Source organism: Ctenopharyngodon idella, chromosome 2 (genome assembly GCF_019924925.1).
Source record: "Ctenopharyngodon idella isolate HZGC_01 chromosome 2, HZGC01, whole genome shotgun sequence".
In the NCBI taxonomy this organism is placed as follows: Eukaryota; Metazoa; Chordata; class Actinopteri; order Cypriniformes; family Xenocyprididae; genus Ctenopharyngodon; species Ctenopharyngodon idella.
In genome coordinates this window covers 4924911-4948192 of record NC_067221.1, presented here as the reverse complement: position 1 = coordinate 4948192, position 23282 = coordinate 4924911, and the positions used below count along the sequence as shown (strand labels likewise).

The 23282-nt window shown below is 38.8% G+C and overlaps 1 protein-coding gene across 1 annotated transcript in view; it reads left to right on the top strand.

Annotated features, from left to right (window-relative positions):
• Nucleotides 1-20152, top strand: part of rem2 (RAS (RAD and GEM)-like GTP binding 2) — a 32942-nt gene extending 12790 nt beyond the window's left edge. The window contains exons 4-5 of the mRNA XM_051879375.1: nucleotides 7602-7779; nucleotides 19166-20152. Coding sequence (XP_051735335.1) covers nucleotides 7602-7779; nucleotides 19166-19500 — 513 coding nt within the window. The 3' untranslated portion in view covers nucleotides 19501-20152. The remainder of the gene's footprint in view (nucleotides 1-7601; nucleotides 7780-19165) is intronic.
• The last annotated feature ends 3130 nt before the right edge of the window (nucleotides 20153-23282 follow it).

Below are 23282 nucleotides of genomic sequence, written 5' to 3'. Positions count from 1 at the left end.
TGTATTTGACTGTTTAAGTGCAATAAGCAGCGAAACAGAACTAAATTTAGTACTGAGAGGTGGCTTTATGTGTGCACACTTTGGGTGTGAGAACAAAATCTGCTGGAATGAGAAAAATAATGCACAACACGTGCAATCCCACGTATCGAAAAATCTATATTTTTACGTCACTGCTAAAATACACCCGCATTATATATGTGTGTGTGTGTGTATGTTATTAACCGCATTTACTTGTTGTTCCAAACCTGTCTGACTTTTTTCAGGAACATAAAAAAAGATTTTAACTTTCATAGCATATTTTTCCCATACAATGAATGTGAATGCTGACTGAGGCTGTCATTCTGCCCCATATGTTTTTTAGAACTGCATGAGGGCGAATAAATGAATAAATGATGACAGAAATGTCATTTTTGGGTGAACTAGCCCTTTAACATTAGCATTCATTTCAGAGAATAAACATGCAACATAACTAAATAATGTTAGCATGTCATATTCTACTATTTTAAATGTTTATCTTGGCATATTACTGTACGTATACTTGTATGCTATTTTCATAAAATAGTATGCAAGCAATATACAGCATATACTGCGCAGTATGAACCAGTATGCCATTCTAAACATAGCCCAGACAAACCTAGCTCTCGCCAGCCATGAAAGCGGTGCAAGAAGCTACCATTTCCTGTCACTGTATGGTTAACAGACATGTCATGAGCTGGTAGACTGGGGCTATTCAAGTTGGCTATAATTAATAGATTACTTTGAGGTGAAATATTGATGATGCTAAATGGCTCATATGGTTTTTGTTTACTGGGTAGGGGCCATTGTGTCTGAAAACTGACAAGGCTGTTTGGAGATAGTAAATGTGTGAAGTATACGTCTGTTTATCTCACTGAGTGTGTAGTGTACTGCTGCGAGCCTTATGCTTAAGAACAGTGTGCTACAGCTCAGCCCTAGTGTCATTATGGACTGTTAGCTTTCTGTAACGTTCATTAGGGAGATGTTTTTTCTTTGATGTTGGTGTGCTTGGCAGAAAAAGCGGGCTTTTATTTCTGTGGAGGTATGTGTGTTTTGTGTTTATAGCAGCAGAATTGGCTTGTTCAGCAGCTGAGAAAGCACTTTCAGATGGGACGGTGTACTGTATGTCTGTGTGTGGGATCTCGGGTTTGGGAGGAGGGGATGTGTGGACAGATGGTCTGTGGTGACTGTCTGCAGGGGTGTGGACCTCACTCTGGTGTACAGAAACAAACTCGGCACACGGTTAAGTTTCAACATCCAATTATCAGACTGGACCTCCCCCCCCCTACGGAGCAACAAATTAAAGTCTCTTATGCACCATGCAAGCCCCTCTCCATATATATATTTATATGTTTATTTAAATCTATTTATATTTAAATGTATTATTTCATATGATTTTTATACTAAATGTCTTATACTAAATCCATGTGTGTATTAATTAATTATTTATTTATTTATTTATTTATTTATAATATTTAATATTATTTAATAACAGCTATACAGACCAAGATGCTGGGATATGCTGCAGGTGTCCCACAACCCTATAGGACAAGCGGTTTGAAAAATGGATGGATTAATTATTTAATAATATTTAATATTATATTTAATTATATAATGATATTCATAATATAATCATATATAATTAAATTTTATATTATATTTAATTATATATTTTGTAGTATTATTATTGTAATTTTTTATGTTTATATTTATTTCATTACTTTGTCTTCTCAATAAAGTTTATCCTTATTTTTTGTTTGTTTGTTTGTTTGTTTTTACTGGGGGGGAAAAAAGACCAAAATACTGATGAAATGATTTTTTTGCAGTGTTTTCACTGCATTGGCTCGTGGACCAGGCTCTGGCCTGATTTCCATGTAATCTGTCTTCCCGTGCCAAACGTGGCCAGAAGAAGGCGTGTTTGTGTTAAATGACCCAGCAGAGAAGGAACACAGTTCTTGGGAATGGGTTCATGGTGGCAGATGAATCGAGGGACACTTTAATTCCATGTTTTGCCCAGATTCTAATCTGCTTCATGACCTACCATAAACTCTTTTTTTTTTTCTCTCTCTCAACCAAAGCTTAACCACAGAAACAGGAACAAGAGAGAAACAATTTCAGGGTTTTAAAGCTGGAGTGAGTGATTTCTGTACGACTAGTGGCACCAAAAGGGAATTGAAAGATAGATTTCCAAAGGATTGTTTACAAACCCGATTCCAAAAAAGTTGGGACACTGTACAAATTGTGAATAAAAAAGGAATGCAATAATTTACAAATCTCTTAAACTTATATTTTATTCACAATAGAATATAGGTAACATATCAAATGTTGAAAGTGAGACATTTTGAAATGTCATGCCAAATATTGGCTCATTTTGGATTTCATGAGAGCTATACATTCCAAAAAAGTTGGGACAGGTAGCAATAAGAGGCCGGACAAGTTAAATGTACATATAAGGAACAGCTGGAGGACCAATTTGCAACTTATTAGGTCAATTGGCAACATGATTGGGTATAAAAAGAGCCTCTCAGAGTGGCAGTGTCTCTCAGAAGTCAAGATGGGCAGAGGATCACCAAAAATAGTGGAGCAATATCAGAAAGGAGTTTCTCAGAGAAAAATTGCAAAGAGTTTGAAGTTATCATCATCTACAGTGCATAATATCATCCAAAGATTCAGAGAATCTGGAACAATCTCTGTGCGTAAGGGTCAAGGCCGGAAAACCATACTGGATGCCCGTGATCTTCGGGCCCTTAGACGGCACTGCATCACATACAGGAATGCTACTGTAATGGAAATCACAACATGGGCTCAGGAATACTTCCAGAAAACATTGTCGGTGAACACAATCCACCGTGCCATTCTCTCATTCTCACTCTATAGGCCAAAAAAGAAGCCATATCTAAACATGATCCAGAAGCGCAGGTATTTTCTCTGGGCCAAGGCTCATTTAAAATGGACTGTGGCAAAGTGGAAAACTGTTCTGTGGTCAGACGAATCAAAATTTGAAGTTCTTTTTGGAAAACTGTGACGCCATGTCATCCGGACTAAAGAGGACAAGGACAACCCAAGTTGTTATCAGCGCTCAGTTCAGAAGCCTGCATCTCTGATGGTATGGGGTTGCATGAGTGCGTGTGGCATGGGCAGCTTACACATCTGGAAAGGCACCATCAATGCTGAAAGGTATATCCAAGTTCTAGAACAACATATGCTCCCATCCAGACGTCGTCTCTTTCAGGGAAGACCTTGCATTTTCCAACATGACAATGCCAGACCACATACTGCATCAATTACAACATCATGGCTGCGTAGAAGAAGGATCCGGGTACTGAAATGGCCAGCCTGCAGTCCAGATCTTTCACCCATAGAAAACATTTGGCGCATCATAAAGAGGAAGATGCGACAAAGAAGACCTAAGACAGTTGAGCAACTAGAAGCCTGTATTAGACAAGAATGGGACAACATTCCTATTCCTAAACTTGAGCAACTTGTCTCCTCAGTCCCCAGACGTTTGCAGACTGTTATAAAAAGAAGAGGGGATGCCACACAGTGGTAAACATGGCCTTGTCCCAACTTTTTTGAGATGTGTTGATGCCATGAAATTTAAAATCAACTTATTTTTCCCTTAAAATGATACATTTTCTCAGTTTAAACATTTGATATGTCATCTATGTTGTATTCTGAATATTGAAATTTGAAACTTCCACATCATTGCATTCCTTTTTTATTCACAATTTGTACAGTGTCCCAATTTTTTTTTTTAGAATCGGGTTTGTATCTTCAGTAGAACTGTTCAGTACGTGAGCCTTGAGTTCCCTCTGGAAATTGTTTTTAGATTTGCGGTTGTCGATATATCAGTAAATTGTGGTGAACGTTACTTGAAGAGATTGTCATGTTTTGTTGTACAACATAAATGAAGCATATTAAGCATATACTTTTATATTAAACAATTTAAATACAGACTACACACAAGGATGTGACTCCATCCTTTTCTATCAATCTGTAACAAGTAATGTTAACCATCCATCCATCATCCATTCAATCGATCCATCCATCTATCCATCCATCTATCCATCCATCCATCCATTTAATCCAACCATCCATCCATCCATCCATCCATCCCACACCTAATGTGTATTCTTTGCTCTTCATTATGTTGAATTAGTGCTAAAAATTTTCCCTGCCTGTTTTTGGGAAGTAAAAAAGAGACAAAGAAATATTAAATTGTCCTGAGAGTGCATTTTACTCTGACCAAAATCACTTGAACACACTTAATGTTGCAGTTACAACTAGCAGAGCAATAGTGAAATCACCACAGTGCTTAGACTCTAAGGGGAATTCAACCCACAAATTGCTTACTTCACATCAGAAACTGCACTACGATTTTAAAGAAGATAAGTTTACACAGAATATGCTCAGTGTGATATTCTGTTGAAAATCAAAATGATTTTTTTCCTTTTAATTAAGTCTTTTTGCAACATTATATTATAAATACAAAATGAATCTTCCTGACACATACAAGCACTTCATAACGGTAAATGTGTTTGTACAAAAAGCACCATGCCATGTGGATGAGTATTTAGCTGGATTAGTGTGCATATTTTCATTAACCTGCTGTTATAGGGTTGATATAGACCATTACAGCATTTATTAAGAGTGCAGGATTTAATAATCTAAATCTGCACAAGAGGACAAAAAGCTGGCAGGCATATTTGCTGACAGCATGATACGGATTTTGTGTGTGTGTGTTTCATGACCGTAATCACTCAATTTGTGTGATAAAGAACAGCATAATAAGTGTGTATGTGTGTGTTGCATTACCACTGTAGGCTATACATTTTTGCAAGCATACCTGCCTGTGTGTACTCAGAGCCATTAAAAGCTATCATTTTGTTTGTATATCCGGTCATGAAAGGGCAGACAGTGACAGATGGGCCTGTATTTCGGTGGACGAGCTCGATGTTGTTAGTCAGATACTGCTCTACGCTCTCGTCTTGTTTCTCTGATGGAAAGACCTTTCACTTTGCCCGTCCGGCCCCAGAGAGCCCTTCCATCACGATGAGCACTATCGACCATGTCGTCCTGTCTTCTCCGCTCATCAAGAGCATGTGTGCGCTCCTCGAAAGAGAGAACCTCCTCCCCATGCCCTTCCTGTGTGGGGTTGTGGCAGGTGGCCGAACCCCCCTCTCCCCCCCTTGCTTCCGCCCCAATAGACTCTTCCTCTCCAGAGGAACTCTGCGTTTCTGAGGCTGTGTGAATCTCACCCTCCGGGGCTGAGTGCAATTGGCTCGGCTGCAATGAGAATTTTTTAGGTGCTCTCCAGAGGGCTGGAATTTGCCTTTGGGGAAAAGGGGATGTAGGACACAGGCTTTCCATCTATTTATATGTTCCTCTTTCTGTTTAGGAGATGAAATAGGAAGCATTCCATTAGGGCTGCTCGGGTATGGCAAAAATCATAATCATGAATATTTTGGTCGATATCGAAATTATCGACAATTATCGGTGGGTGATATGATCAAAATCAAAGATATGTAATTTCAAATATCAGTGAAATTTCACAATTATTGATACTTGAGCAAAAACTAATACTAGGTTAACTAATGTAATTAAAAGTCCTCAAAACGAGCAATACAATAAGAACAAAGAAACTAAATACAAAAAAAAATACAACAGAACAAAAATACTAATGAAATAAACAGTGGTTTTCAGGAAGATGTACTAACAAATAGACAACAGAAATTGAATAAAGTGATCAAATATGAAATAACACTGCTGTATACATTAAATATAGACTAATCCTACAAAAATTATTCATTTAAGAGCAGTGAGTGTTTTTATCTTTTGTCTTTTGTTGTTTGATTAACATTATTGACTGCAGAAGGTTTATTAGGCTGCTGTCACTTTAAGAGCTGCACGGATCCAATATACGGTTACACTTGCATTTTCTTTCTCAACTGTTTACATTCATTTAAGAATATAACCGACTGTGTTTACACCATTTCAACTTTTTTGTGTGTAGGCTATTTGACCACTTACAGTGTACTTTGCTTATCCGCTTTCCGCTCCTTTCCACTTTTTATGCGCTTTATCTCGTAGCGCACACAGAAAGCCGCCTAGGGAACAGTATCTCTTTCGTGGCTTAAAGGCACAATATGTAAGATTTTTGGATTAAAATATTCAAAAACCACTAGAACAATGTTATATATTTTGTTGATTTGTGTACTTGCATTATCCCAAATGATTCCAAGAATGTTTTAATCCAAAGAAATTAGCAATTTTAACCAGGCTCGTTTTCGTGCGTCGCCTATCAATGACATCATACCGTTACCCTCGATTTCCGGCTTTATTTTGTTGGAAGCACCAAAGACACTTTAATATATTATATGTTTTATTAGACAGGTGAGCAACTGTTTGGATACATTCATCGACAGAAAACTAATCATGTTATATAGCTCAACACAGTAAGTTTTGTTTCATTTACCGAGAGTACCATGTTTTACCATGCCTAATATCGATCTAGCTTACTGCAGTGTGCAAGAAGTGTCTCATAGTAGCCGCTGAGTGAACGCAGAGAAGCATTATAACAACTTTCAACACACAAATGTATCTAATATGATAAACAGCGCTGCGTTACCGCCGCACATACGCATGACCGAAACGCTCATCTGTGGCATAATAAAAGCTCCACTGCTCTCGAGCCGTGTGTCGCACTCGTCTCTCATTAGCAATCACTCCAGCCCCTCGTTCCGCTCCAACACGCTGCTTCATACTACAGTTATGTTAAGACAACACCTCCCATGATTCAGTGAAATCAAGGCGTCATCAAGTTATGCCTTTGTTTTGAATAAGCGACCTCTAGTGGTTAAAATTACATATTGTGCCTTTAATGCGCATTTAATAGCACTGTTTAATATCAAGCATGTCCTGCATTTTAGCAACAGTAGACTGCATTTTACATCACTCACTTATTTGGCTGATATGGATGTTAAGTTTGGCTTAGGAAGGAATGAAAGCCCAACGCTGTGATGGAAGGAAAGTTGCGCTGGATGGGCACAATAATCGTTTTATGCCGATTATCCTGTTTTCATAATCGTTGGAAGCCAAAAAAAAAAAAAAAAAAAATTCACACAGCCCTACGTTCCATAGGGGACGAAGCATTTTCTTTCTACCCCCAGTTCATTAAAGATAGAGTGACAGCAGTCTTGTCAGAGCTGTCACGAAGAGAAAGCCCAACCCCTGTGTGCCTGTACTTTGGCGCTTTAAAGTGTTTGTGGTGACGTTCTCATGGGGTAAACACTTGACTGATGCATCTGCTGCCGTTTTGAACACACCTGAGCTCAGTGGCGGCAGCAGCAACGGGAAAATTGTGAGCTGGAACAACAACAAAGCCATCGTAGATTTGAGGTTATCCTCCTTAAATCCTGCTAATCCTCTTTTTCACGGACACAAACACTCCTCACTAGCTCCACACTAACAAAAACTGTCCTCCTCTTATTACTGACCTACCGTACCAATGACAAATTATCATCTAATACTTAAGCATTCATGGTTGAGCTCTGCTGTAATTGGTATGTCTGTGATTTGATTGACAGGAGCTGTCCAACCTGCAATGTGAGGTATGCATCCTGGTGTTCTCGTTGACGGATAGGCGAAGCTTCCACCGGATCGCCCAGCTTCGCCTGCTGTTGAGGGAGTCGCTGCCGCACACCCCCATCATCCTAGTGGGCAACAAGAGTGACCTTGTGCGCTCCCGTGAGATCAGCACAGAGGGTAGGCCTGTTTTTAATCTCTGTCCTTGAGCACGGATCCCATAATTCATAGCTGGCGGAGATTACATGCAGGGAATTAAAAGAATAGGGTTTTAGGTCAAAAGAAAGAATAGCGTTTTACAGTAAATTAAACATTGTAAATAAAAATACAGAGACAGAAATACAGAGAAAGGAGAGAGGGAGAAAGAGTGACTGATAGTAATGTGCAATATAAAAAGACCAATTGGAATTCAGAATGAAGATATTAGTGATTAGTATCAAAATATTTTGAAATTAATAAATAAAATTTGAATAGAAATTAATTCATGATACGCTACCATTCAAAAATTGGGTCCAGTAAGATTGTATTATACGTTTATCAGCAAAGAGGCCTTAAATTGGTCAAAAAAAGACAGTAAAGATGTTTATAATTTTACTAAAGATTTCTATTTAAAATAAATTCTGTTCTTTTGAACTTTCTATTCATCAAAAAATACCGAAAAATGTATCATGGTTTCCATAAATCATGTATTAAACAGCTCAACTGGTAATAATAAGAACGTTTTTGAGCAGCAAATCATCATATTACAATGATTTCTGAAGGATCATGTGACACTGAAGACTGGAGTAATGATGCTGAAAATTCAAGAATAAATTACATTTTAAAATATATTAAAATTAAAAACAGCTATTTTGAATTGTAATTATATTTTCACAATATTTCTGTTTTTACTATATTTTTACTGTATCCGTATATGAGTAAGTATAAGAGAGGAAATTATTGTCTGAAGCTTTGCAGTGTGTCAAAAATAGAAATGGGGCACACTATATCAATATCAAGAGTTTTCAGTGCTGGGAGCTCCATATTATAATGGGAGCAAACTAGTTTGTGTGTGTGTGTGTGTGTGTGTGTGTGTGTGTGTGTGTGTGTGTGTGTCATGCTGCTGTACTTGTGAGAAAAAAAAAAAATATAAAAATAGATGCACTGCCAAGGCTGAAATTCTCAATAAATCAAAGTAACAAATGGAGTGTGCATGTTAAAGTCGTGATAAAGTGGAAGTAGCAACAGAATTTTTTTTTTTTTTTTTTTTTTTTTGTACATCTGACTGATATACATATTAAAATAACAAAAAAAAAATGTACGGCGGGGTCTTGGTGCTATCCATCGGTTGTTTATTGGATGGAGATTTCAGTCAATTGAAATTAAGAGGTGGGGTTTAAGCAGATTAAAGTGATTGGAGAAGTTCGGCATACGTCACCAGAAAGTTTCACCAAAAGATTGAGTTATGACATTTAGATTAAAAATTACGAGGTCAAAATAAATGCAAAAAATAAGACATGCATGTTAACTGTTAATTTATCCATGCATTTAGAAAACAGACAGAGTGAATTTTCATTTCATGCCAACTTTAAACGCTGTGAGAATAATAGAAAATGGTGGAAAAATAGGAATAAAATGTATGAGGAACTTTAATACAGTAATTCCAGTACAGATCCCATAATTCAACAGGTATTTTGTCCCCTGTGGTCCACCTCTGTGTCTCACACTTGTGAGTCATCTATATTAACCTTGCTGCTGTGACTCAGCTTTTGTCTAAATGCTATGTCCATCTGGCCGTATTTATATAAGGGGCTTCATGGATTTCTGGCAAGAAGAAATCACGCAGCTTATCGGCATGAACAGGTGCTGCTAGGAGACGTGGATTGGTTAAGTGGACACATTAGGGGCTGATACAGAATATTGATTCTCTTTCCTGGTGTTTTCTCAGCAGGGCAGATACAGTTTTGTTTTAGTGACTAATTCAACACAAATGTGTACATTTTAAATGTAAATTAAATACTTATTAAATGAATTAAAATACTCAGTGATTGTTTGCAGAATTTTATTTTAACTCAGGTCAGTTCAATTTATGGTTTGTAATTTATTTTATTTATTTATTTATTTATTTATTTACCTACAATGTCCTATTTGAAGAAATTGCATTTCAAAGTACACATTGGTGGGTGGTTGCTATAATGTTTTTAGTGGACAGTGAAAATACTGAGTGGCTAGTAACTTTGGAAAACCACTAAAAAAAAAAAAAAAGGTAATGTCAAGCCCTATATATATCTGTTACTTTCTGTTTCCGTTTCTTTATTTACTGTATATAGCACTGTATAAATACAACTACGTTGCCCAAAGTGCTTTACAAAGTGAACACAGAAGATAATAAATCAACATAATAATAAACATTAAAACTAGTACAATCATAAGCCATACATTTTTTTTTTTTTTTTAAGTTATATTTATGGGCTTTTTGTGCCTTTATTTGGAGAGGACAGTAGAGAGGAGACAGGAAAGCATTGGGAGAGGGGGGGCAGGATCGGCAAAGGGCCTTGAGGCGGGAATCGAACTCGGGTCAAATAGAGAATAAATTAATTTTTAACTTAAACTTAAAAATAGCCAGAGTCTGTGTCGTTTTAATAGCTAGTGGCAACTTATTCCACAGATTGGGACCAGCCACCGCACGATCACCCTTGTGTTTACATCTAGTTCTGGGCACTGTTAACAGTGCAAGATCACTGGATCTAAGTGATCTAGAGGGAACATGACTTACGAGAAGGTCTACAAGATAAGATGGAGCGAGGTTATTGATGGACTTGAATACCATGACCCGAATTTTGAACTCAGTTTTGTATTTTACAGGTAGCCAATTCAACAAGACAAGAATGGGAGTAATATGTTTATATTTTCGTGTCCGGGTCAGGAGTCTAGCAGCAGCATTTTGCACTACGTTTTGCATTGTATATATGTAGTGCTCAGCGTAAACGAGTACACCCCAGTAACATTTTAAGCAATATCTCAATGAACACAAAAACAATTTCCAAAATGTTGACAAGACTAAGTTTAATACAACATCTGTTTAACATGAAAGTAAGGTTAATAATATAGCTTAATATACACGTTTCAGTTTTACTCAAATTAGGGTACTTTTATAAATCTAGTACTTCATATGGCCTCCATGATTTTTAATGACAGCACCGAGTCTTCTAGACATGGAATGAACAAGTTGGCGAAATTTTGCATCTATCTTTTTCCATTCTTCAAGAATGACCTCTTTTAGAGACTGGATGCTGGATGGAGAGTGATGCTCAACTTGTCTCTTCAGAATTCCTCATAGGTGTTCGATTGGGTTCAGATCAGGAGCCACTGAATCACTTTCACTCTGTTCTTCTTCAGAAATCCAACAGTGGCCTTAGATGTGTGTTTAGGATCATTGTCATGTTGGAAAAGTGCACGACGACCAAGGGCACGGAGTGATGGTAGCATCTTCTCTTTCAGTATAGAGCAGTACATCTGTGAATTCATGATGCCATCAATGAAATGCAGCTCCCCAACACCAGCAGCACTCATGCAGCCCCACATAAGGACACTGCCACCACCATGTTTCACTGTGGGCACCATGCATTTTTCTTTGTATTCCTCACCTTTGCGACGCCATACAGTTTTGAAGCCATCAGTTCCAAAAACATTTATCTTGGTCTCATCACTCCAGAGTATAGAGTCCCAGTAGTCTTCATCTTTGTCAGCATGGGCCCTGGCAAACTCTAGGTGGGCTTTTTTGTGCCTGGGCTTTAGGAGAGGCTTCTTTCGTGGACGGCACCCATGCATGCCATTCCTCTGCAGTGTACGCCGTTGTGTGTTTCACGGGAAATAGTCACCCCAGTTTGGCTTTCTACTTCTTTAGATAACTGCAGTGAACTTGCATGCCGATTTTCTTCAAACCTTCTCATCAGAAGACGCTCCTGTCGAGGTGTTAACTTCCGTGGACGACCTGGACGTCTCTGTGAGATGGTTGCAGTTCCATCTTTTTAAAATGTTTGTACCACTTTTGCTACAGTATTCTGACTGATAAGTAAAGCTTTGCTGATCTTCTTGTAGCCTTCACCTTTCTGGTGTAAAGAAATTATTTTCTTTCTCAGGTCTTGTGACATTTCTCTTTCATGTGGTGCCATTGCTGACAGCATGAAATGGGAAGGGGTTTTAACACCCTTTTATAGTCAACTGTCTGTTGGACACCTGTGTAATGAATAATTAGACTCACATGTGGTTGAATTCTTGTTAAATTAGACATTTGTAGTCTTAAAATTTAGCTTTGCTCCAGAGACTTTCAGTGGGGTGTACTCATTTTTGCATCACCCTAATTTGAGTAAAACTGAAAATTTTGTTCTCTAAGTTATATTATTAACCTTACTTTCATGTTATAAGTTAAACAGATGTTATATAAAACTTAGTCTTACTAACATTTTGGAAATTGTTTTTGTGTTCATTGAGATATTGTTTAAAATGTTACTTTTCAAAGGGGGTGTACTCATTTACGCTGAGCACTGTATATATAGGGCTTGACATTAACTTTTTTTCCCTCACCAGTCACTGTGGCTAGTGGTTTTCTAAAGTTACTAGCCACTCAGCATTTTTTACTGGCCACAATTTTGACATTGATACCATGGAGAAAAAACTTTCATGTAGTTATTTTTAACTACATCTCTTAATTTGGCAGCAGGTTTTTTAGGCTGCTGTCACTTTAAGACCTGACGCACGGATCCATTATACTGTTACACATGCGTTTCTTTCTCAACTGTTTATGTTTACTTTAAACATAACTGACTGTGTTTACATGAATACTCACCAAGACCAGCATTTAACATTATTTTGTGTGTATTTGACTGTTTAAGTGCAAAAAACAGCAAAAAAGAACTCAATTTAGTACTGAGAGGCGGCTTTATGTGCGTACACTTTGGGTGTGAGCGCAAAATATGCCGGAATTAATAAAATTATGTGCAATATGCACAATCCCACGCTGAAATTCAAGCCCTGTAACGCCAACAATATTCATCCAGAGAAAATGAAACGAGTGAGTGAGGGGAGGCGGGTTTGTGTGTCGATTCGCTGTCGGAGAGATGAGAGAGAGAGAGAGAGAGAGAGAGAGAGAGAGAGAGAGAGAGAGAGAGAGAGAGAGAGAAAAAGCACAGCTGGTATCGTGGATCTATTCTGCGGGAAATTAGTATTGGAAGTGTTTCAGATATTTCAGTATCGATATGTATCGAAAAATCGTTATTTTTGACAATACTACATTGCACTTAGTTTATTATTTCAGATGCCTTTTTAAAAGACTACAATTGAAAAATGTATATATTTGCTATAAAATTCAACCCGGCAAAGTGGCTAGTAGGAGTGACTGCGTTACACGCCACTGCTGAAATACACCCGCATTTGGTGGGTTGGAGCGTGTTAATGTCAAGCCCTGTATATATACTATAATATTCCTTTATATATATCTGATTATATATATGATTGTTTGCAGAATTTCATGTTTTCTGCAACAGCATTTTAAATAAGCACATATCTACCTACAATAGTGAAAATTGTGTTTTAAAGTTGCATTTAAAATTCACATGGCCCAAAAAATCTGAAGGGACACGTGTACCCTCAGTCTGAGTTGGCATAATGCTTCTTCCGTATTAATGCTGCATCCCTCCCTCCCTCCCTCCCTCTCTCTCTCTCTCTCCCCCTCCCTTCTCCCTCTCTCACTCTGTTTGTCATGCTTGGCCCGTTTGGGACATTTATGTTTTGTGTTTGCTCTGTATTATCTCTCACCCACAATGTGCTGGTGTTACTATCTTTATGTGTGTGTGTGTGTGTGTGTGTGTGTGTGTGTGTGTGTGTGTGTGTGTGTGTGTGTGTGTGTTTAAGTATGCCAATGCTAGTACGTGTGCTCATATTCTCTCCCTCACACCTTTCTTTCTCTAATTCTCTCCTTCGCCTGCGTGGTGAAGTGAACCCCCTGTGCCATGTGTTTGCAGGACTGTGATAAGGAGGATAAGGAAAGAGGACAGAGAAGCTTAGTGTGTTGTAATCATTAAGAAAATGGTGTGCAGGCACTTTTATGTATTAGCTGATAACAGGGCGGTTCCAGTGGAAGAACGACATCAGAGGTGCTTTATTCTTTTGGAAAATTACATCCAGTTTAAGCTGTATTCTTCTGTTCCAGTTGCATTGTCATCGGCCATATTATGACCAACAACAGGGCAAAGGAATGGAGAATCAAAGCAATGAGAAAATTTATGTATTTATATATTTATATGTGTTGTGGGAGGTTGCAAAGGTGCTGAAATTCAGTTGCTAAGAGGTTCTTTAATGTGTTGCTATGGTGTTTGGTGCGGTTGCTAGGGCATTTATATGGTGTTCTGGGTGATTACAAGGGCATCGACCATTGGATGCTATTATGTTCTAAGTGGTTGCTGTACATGGTTGTGTATAACTTCTTTTCAAAAGACAGTATACATATATCTCATTAGATTGCATAATGAAATGGTAATATCAGTGTTACCATTGTGAAGGTTGAAAGTGTTAATTAAACATATATTTCAATAATATCCATAAAAATCTCTGCTCTAGAAAGTACACTACCATTTAAAAGTTTGCGGGCAGTTTTTTAAGTTAATACTTTTATTTACCAAGGATTCATTAAATCTATCAAATGCTGTTCTTTTGAACCTTCTTTTGACAAACAGTTTTAGAGATGATGGTCTATTGCAATTCATGGAAAACAGAAAATAGCTGTCTGAGATGGCTACGGAGTGCCTTAAAGACACTTTGGCCCGGTTTCCACCTGTTAATAAGATGCGTTTTGTTCAATCGGATCACAAGTGGACCACGCTAAATATAGGTGTAAACAGGGTGTAAAAAGGTTTGAGATTGTCCACTTTCGACCGCTTCCAGAGGTAGTTGAAAATGCATTTGACTGGATTGCTTTTGTAGTGTAAATGTTCATGTGGTCGATTGTGTTCGAACAGCCACAAAAGACTCTCCTCTTACTGAATGCGTAAACATAATGGGAAGCGCTCTAGCCAGACGCAAGTTTGGTTTGAAGACGAAAAACATACCAAGCACAAAGTTCTCTCACCATTCCTGATTTCTAACACACATTCACAGCGTTCGGCCGGTATTGCGGCTGTCAGAGCAGAAACGAAAGCTGATGATCTCTGTATGTTTTTCTGTCGTCTCCGGGCGCGTTCATATGTAAATTGCACAAGCTTATTTTGTCCATTAGATCAAAAGATCTGAAAAACCCATACATTTACCCGCTCATAGACCCTCACCTCGAAGAAATCAGGACAGAAGTGGTTGAAAGTGGACAAAAGAGACGGATTAAAACACCAGGTGTAAATGGGAATGTAATTACTTGTGATCCAATCGACCAAAACGCATCTTAAAGGGTTAGTTCACCCAAAAATGAAAATTCAGTCATTAATTACTCACCCTCATGTCGTTCCACACCTGTAAGACTTTCGTTCTTCTTTGGAACACAAATGAAGATATTTTTGATGAAATCTGAGAGCTTTCTGTCCCTCCATTGACAGCTACGTGACTACCACTTTGACGCTTCAAAAAGTTAATAAAGAGATCATAAAACTAATCTATATGAATTGAGTGGTTTAGTCCGAATTTTCTGAAGAGACCCAATCACTTTATATGATGAACAGATTGAATTTAAGCTGTGTGTCCACCAAAGTGTTTTTAGCCAGCTGAAAACACCAGATGCTCAGCTGAAAACAGCTAGCTGTGGGCGTTTGAGAGCGCTTCGACAGAGCAGCGTTTTTTTTTTCAGTTGAGACGCTTTGCTATGATACGGAATATCTGCAGAAGTTTTACTAGTATCTCATTTCACAGATAGTTTGTTTCTGTATTGTTTCTATATAAAAATGTTGATACAATGTAAATTATTTGCTCTGGATCTTGTTTTAAATTATTTTGTTCAATTATTATGCTTGTCGTTGTCATCTGTTGGATGTGGCCAATTTGGTCGGTGTTGTATTTGTCCTGCCCCTCCTCCACTGTGATTGGACGGCTGGGTACAAAGTGACAGTGATGAGCATTCTGCAACTCTCGGCAACCGGTAAAAAATGCAGAGCGATTCAGCGCTTCAGCGTGAAACAGATGCTCAGCACCTCGTTACGCTGAACGTTATACTTTCCGGTGTTGCATGAACACAATTGGCTAGTGACTGATCTAGAGTATTTGCATAAGGCAGTCTGACTGCATTGGCACTTGAAAAGTTGAGAAATTTTCAACTTCTGCCGCGAGCAACGCGAGTGAAGCGAGGCGATGGAACCCACAATTCAGTTTGGCAACGCGTGACATCACCCATACAAAGTAAATGAGAAGCGCTAACACCAACGCCCCGTGTGAATGCAGCGCTTTAAAAACGTGCCGCTTCCATTGAAAACAATTGGAAAAATATACTAGCCTCGGGAAAAACGCTTTGGTGGACAAACGGCCTAGGCTTATATTCACATATAAACATTAAATCAACTCACACATCAGTTGTGGTAAATGGAAGCTCAAGCATGTTTTCTTGACATGTGCGACAACCAATGATGTTCATTCTCATGTTACGCAGCACTTTTGAGCTTCTGTTTATGTTCGCTGATCAAGGTTTATATGTGAATAAAAGCTTAAATTAAATTTGTTCATATAAAGCGATTTCTCTCTTCAGAAAATTTGGACTAAACCACTCAATTCATATGGATTAGTTGTACAATCTCTTTATTAACTTTTTAAGCGTCAAAGTGGTAGTCATGTAGCTGTCTATGGAGGACACAGAACGCTCTCAGATTTCATCAAAAATATCTTCATTTGTGTTCCAAAGATGAACGAAAGTCGGGTGTGGAACGACATGAGGGTGAGTAATTAATGACTGAATTTTCATTTCTGGGTGAACTAACCCACCTTTACCAGGTGTAAACAGGGCCTTTGATAGCAATCTTCTTAAGCTGCAAAATTGCACAAACTGTATGGGACGAGTTATGCTTCAAAGTTTAATACCGAGACTTAGGGTTAAAGATTTGAACAAACCCCTAAGTATGAGTGACACTATAAGCACCTAAGAGAGACAGAAAAGAGAGAAAAAGGACCTTGTAGGAAGTGCAGAGGACGGTTGTATGGACACATCTGTGCTCAGCATATTTATTCCTCCGGGTGCTGCAGCTAGTGTGGTCATCGATTCGGAAATGTTCTGAATCTTTTTCTGTCTGCATCTCGCTTCCTGCCTCCGATACGAACACACAAGCGTACGCTCAATATGTACTCAGCTTCATGTAAATGGGTTTAATTTACATTCTGTATTTGCGAGTCAGCTATTTGATGCTGACATTCAAGCTGTATTTAAACAGGCACGCAGACTCTGGATGCGTACATGCTGTAAGGTCATACAAGCTAAATTATTGAAACAGAGATGCACAACCTTTTGCTGGTGAAGATGAGTCTATAGCCATAAACAGAATTTACAACTCTGGACTGTAATGCTACACACATGCAATACATCTCCTGATAACAGGGTCCATCGTTTTATAGCAGTCAATCCTGCATCTTTTATCGTTTATTTTTCCCTTCAGTTTGTCTCTATTGTGAAATGTAATTGCAACTGTTTTCCATTTTAATATATTTTACAATTCCAACAACATCATCTACTTTGACCCGCCCTCAAACACTGTAGTTGTAGCTGAGGCCTGGAAGAGTTTGGTTCATGTTGTTGACATGTCAAAAAGACTGTTTTCAGCGTTGTGAATCCACTTTGCTGCACTTCCAAAGGATGAGGACTCATGCTGGAATTTATATGGAAAAACCAAACCTTCATATCTCTGTGTATACAAGTGCTGAGAAAGCCTCCAGAGCTGAAATTCATATATGATAATAAGTATTTAGTTTCTGAGATGTGGTAGACCAATCACAACAGACTGTACCGTCTGACCAATCAGAGCAGAGTAGGCTCTCGGAAGACCAATCACAACAAGCTGGACTGCCGACCAATCAGAGCAGAGTAGGCTCTCAGAAGACCAACAGACTGGGCCATCCGACCAATCAGAGCAGAGTAGGCTCTCGGAAGACCAATCGCAACAGACTGGGCCGTCTGACCAATCAGAGTAGAGTAGGCTTTTGGAAGACCAATCGCAACAGACTGGGCCGTATGACCAATCAGAGCAGAGTAGGCTCTCGGAAGACCAATCACAACAGACTGGGCCGTCCGACCAATCAGAGCAGAGTAGGCTCTCAGAATACAAATCACAACAGATTGGGCTGTCCGACCAATCAGAGCAGATTGGGCTCTCGGAAGACCAACAGACTGGGCCGTCCGACCAATCGGAGCAGAGTAGGCTCTCGGAAGTCCAATCGCAACAGACTGGGCTGTCCGACCAATCAGAGCAGAGTAGGCTCTCGGAAGACCAATCGCAACAGACTGGGCTGTCCGACCAATCAGAGTGGGCTCTCGGAAGACCAACAGACTGGGCCGTCCGACCAATCGGAGCAGAGTAGGCTCTCGGAAGACCAATCGCAACAGACTGGGCTGTCCGACCAATCAGAGCGGGCTCTCGGAAGACCAACAGACTGGGCCGTCCGACCAATCGGAGCAGAGTAGGCTCTCGGAAGACCAATCGCAACAGACTGGGCTGTCCGACCAATCAGAGTGGGCTCTCGGAAGACCAACAGACTGGGCCGTCCGACCAATCAGAGTAGAGTAGACTCTTGGAAAGGAGGGGTTTAGGGAGACTGAATCTTTGAAAGAACTGTTATTAGACTCCTTGAAAAATGAGGTGATGGTATATTGTGAGAAAATTGAAGTGTTTTTTGACCTTGAAACTGAAAATATACAAATAAAAGCTAATTCAAAATATTAATAAATACTAAAATAGTATATAAATAATACAGAAATAACACTGTACTGCAGAGTGAAAATTAAGCGCTGAAACATATTACATCAAAATAAAATCTTTATTTTACAAAAAGTCAATTTTCATGATACACCATCTTTAAAGGCCAAATCACACTGCGCCTGCAGACCCAGACCAACAGCACGTCACTTCTCAGACATTTCAAGTCCGACAAACAACGATTCAGCATGTTCAGCTGGCGAAAAACAAGCTCCAACAGACTCCGACAGGGGTAACACACTGATCCGACAACACCCGAAGTGTCTGTTGCCGTCTGTCGGCATCTGTTGGTGCAGTGTGAACTGGCCCTAAAACTACACCTCATCTGTGGATTGTCATGATAAATGTTGTCTGTTTCCCCTGTTTCTCTCTGTCTCCTCCTCGTTTCTTCTCTGAGGTCATGTTGCTTATTCACAATGGTGCCGTCTAGTCGACATCTAGAGTGATCTAATTCAATCCTGTCCACACACACCTCCGAATCAACACACGCCAAGCATTTAGCCTTTATTTCCCCTTTCCTAAAGCCACTCCATGCTTCATTAAGTCTCACTCAATCGATGCAGTTATCTAACGCTAATCTGTGTTGATATGACAAGAGATTGTCAAACTCCATCTTCATCTGTATCACTCAACCTCTCACTCTCTTTCTTCCTCAGAGGCACACTCCAGCGCAATGATGTTTGGCTGCCTGTATCTGGAGCTCTCCGTCTCTCTGGACCACCGCACCAATGACCTCCTAGAAGCGGCTGTGAGAGCGGCACGGGGCCACAGCCTGGGGCCCGGCTGGACGGAGGGGTCCCCCGCAGCGGCCCGCCGAGAGAGCTTGACCAGCAGGGCCAAGCGCTTTCTGTCAGGGCTCGTTCCGCGCTCCCACCTGGGCCGAGACAGGGACAGGGAGGGCGGCAGAGACAGAGACCTCAGCAGACACAGAGGAAGCAGAATGCTCAGGCAGAAGTCACGTTCTTGTCATGACCTCAGTGCTCTAATGTAACCGAAAACGACCGAGAGAGAAGGGAGAAGAGGTGTTAAAGCAGGCTAGAGGAGAAACTGCATGTGAGATTGACAGGTGAGGAGATAAGAGACAGTGTTGCCGCACCACTTCGCAGAGGAGATGACTCCCCGGAGATATTACCTAAACTAGTATGTGTGAAATTAGTTGTTTATACCAGTCTCTCATTCATTGAATGTGACAGTGGTGCAGCGAAACCTAGCAGTGTATAAACTATCCTGACAGAACAGGACCTTTAAGGTTGCGAGAGGTCTGTAAACGGACAGACCGACAAATATAGCACTAGATCTCAGTATAATGAGTATATCATGCTGGTTATGGCAGGCTGTTAGTGGTTATAGAGTAGCTCCTGTAGTAGTCCCTGTTGAGAAGCATGCTGACACAGCACGGATGCAGAATCGTAGTATATGTTTTGTAGTAAAAAAATAAATAAAAATAGACCCTCCGGCACAGAATAAGATGCTTTAGCTAATGCATGGATTTAGCATTTTAGCTTATCTCGCTCTACCTGCACATTTTTAGGTTTAAGGAAACCTTAAATGAACCCAAAAATGAAAATTCTGTCATTAATTACTCACCCTCATGTCGTTCCACACCCGTAAGACCTTCGTTCATCTTCGGAACACAAATTAAGATATTTATTTTTGATGAAATCTGATGGCTCAGTGAGACCTGCATTGACAGCAAGATAATTAACACTTTCAATGCCCAGAAAGCTACTAAAGACGTATTTAAAACAGTTCATGTGACTACAGTGGCTATTCAACAATATCTAGTGATGGGCGATTTCAAAACACTGCTTCATGAAGCTTTGAAGCTTTACGAATCTTTTGTTTCAAATCAGTGGTTCGGAGCGTGTATCAAACTGCCAAAGTCACATGAACTATTGAAATTTCAAAATGTTTCGAAACACTTATGACGTAACGAAGCCTTGTTTACTGAAATCACATGACTTTGGCAGTTTGATACACACTCTGAACAACTGATTCGAAACAAAAAATTCGTTAAGCTTCATGAAGCAGTGTTTTGAAATCGCCCATCACTAGATATTGTTGAATAAAGTCTTTATTTTGTTTTTTTGAAGCACAAAAAGTATTCTCATCACTTCATAACATTAAGGTTGAACCACTGTAGTCACATGAACTGTTTTAAATATGTCTTTAGTATCTTTCTGGGCAATAAGTGTTAATTATCTTGCTGTCAATGCAGGCCTCACTGAGCCATCGGATTTCATCAAAAATATCTTAATTTGTGTTCAGAAGATGAACGACGGTCTTACGGGTGTGGAACGACACGAGGGTGAGTAATTAATGACTGAATTTTCATTTTTGGGTGAACTAACCCTTTAAGAGTCAGTCATTGAAAAACCCCTGTTGTTCGATAGGGCTGCACGATATTGTGGGGGAAAAACTGACATTGCAATTATTTTGTTTTTCTGCTAGATGAAAAGAATACAGGTATTTTCACCAGGTGACTTCAGCTGCTATATTTGGACAAATATAATAATTCTAGAATGATTGGGGTGTTTTTGTTGAGGAGTGCATCTGCATATAAAATACAAATATTTTATTATTATTATTATTATTTTTTTTAAATGACTTTTTTACTTTTTTGGTGAACCATACTTTTAGGGATGAATGATTTGGAAAAATGTGGGTGTTCACTCTTTGGTATACTCTCTAAAAGAAACAACCAACCCAAACCTCTTTCTTTAACCATAAAGTGAACAGGAATTTAAATAAATAAATTAATTAAAACAAAATAAAGAAAAATCACTTTTCACTTGCGTTTCATGGGCCACATTCCCACTGTTTTTGACCCATTCAATTTGACTATAGATTATTATTAAAAATTATAAACAAGGTAAGAAATATATTGTAATAATTCTATTGTACTGTGAAAAAAATTCAAATTTAATTAAAATAAATATTTTATTTGTAGTGCATCTGTAAAATTACATTACTAAATTTTGTCTTTATTTCTTCAGTTTCAAACTAAACTATCCAGCATTTTTTGCCACTGTGTAAATGAACATGCAGCGCATTTATTTATTTCATTAAATCATTAAGTCCTGCCGTTTTGATAAAATCGATATCGCAACATTGGTTTAATGAAATTCTTTCTGTATATCGTGCAGCCCAATTAGTCAAATATTAACTATTATTATTAGATTTGTGATCAAGAATAATAGTCTTGAGGATCTTTGGTTCATTTGATGCCACTAACCTGGAAAACTCTTTCAGATCCAGTGATTAGTTCCTCCTCAAAATCACTCTGTACTTCGTACTCTATAACTTTGTTTTACTTAACTTTTTATCACAATAGCAAAGCCAATGGGAAGGTATTTGATGTTTTATGGAACAGGATTTTGAATGCGGGGCTATTTGGCATCACAGCCAAGAAGTTAAAACCAAGCGACCAACAAAATATTGCTTCAGTTGCATCACATCTGGTTAGGACACGGTGTTGATCATAATGTGAACTGAACTTATGACAGTTCTTATGACATGTACAATATTAAGTGATACAGATCAAGTGTATTAATTGGCTAATCTCATCCGAACGATTGGTGTGATGTTTCCTTATGCACTGTTATTGCATAGACATATGACATCCAAGGAATTTGCTTACTAATCACAAAGCTGTGTGCAAAATATTGGGGTGAATCAGCACAGAACTGCAGAGGAGTGATAATGATATTCAGTTTTTTTATTGTTCTAGTATAAACAGCCGTCCAGTTGCAGTAATTGCGAATTGTACCCTGAAGGGTCTTGTTTACAAGCAAAATTAGCTCTTGCTAAAATAGTTTGCATATGCGGTTTGATGAACGAATGAAGTCAGTTGATTTAACATCCTTTATAAAACACAACTTTTGGTTTGTGGTTGGTATTAATTGACTTGTCATAAATTGTGAAAACAAAGAAGAAAATATTCAAACATAAGCAATATTTGTGATTGGGTATAACAATTGTTACTGATGACTCACAGTAATGACTTCAGTCAATCAGGCCTAAAGTACATAATCAGATACTGACGCATAACGAGTCTTAACTGTATAGGGAGCCACACTCAGAGCAAAATCACATACTAATTGATTGCTTTTAGATGTTATGGGACATTTTGCAATGCAACATGTTGTTGTTCTTCTGATATTAATAACAGTTTAAACTCCCAATTACATGCACTCATAATTAAACTCCACCACTATGGTGGGAGTAATACACAGACCTGTTATTTAATGAGCATAAAATAAGAAAGAAGGCAATATTAGGCAATCAGTTCTGGCAGAGAAAGCAGATTGGTCTGTGGAGAGCACTTTCATACAGTCCCTTGAGTCAGACAGAGAATAACTCCCTTGTGTCGAATTACCGTTGAACTAATTTGACACCTCAGTGTATAATGAAAGCAAGCCGTGTTCACACTCAATTCTGTCTGACAAGAGAATAACCCTTTATACGGTATTTTCCTTTATACGGGTCGATTGTAATATATATAGTATTTGGTATTTAGCTGCACACAGTAGTTAAATGCAAGTCTCAGAGATTGAAAAAAGGCACTTTTAATCAACGCCATACAGCCCTGGGTTCAGGTTAAAACTGTACTTTAAATTTCCTCTCACTTCACTTTCCTGGATGATTTGTCACCAAAAAGACCAGATGTTAGGACAAGCAATATTGAGAATGGCCCACTTTGTCATGTCGTCTGAAAGCATGTAATGTCTTTGTCTTCATCATGAGGCTTACTGTGATTTCGCCAATGTGGAT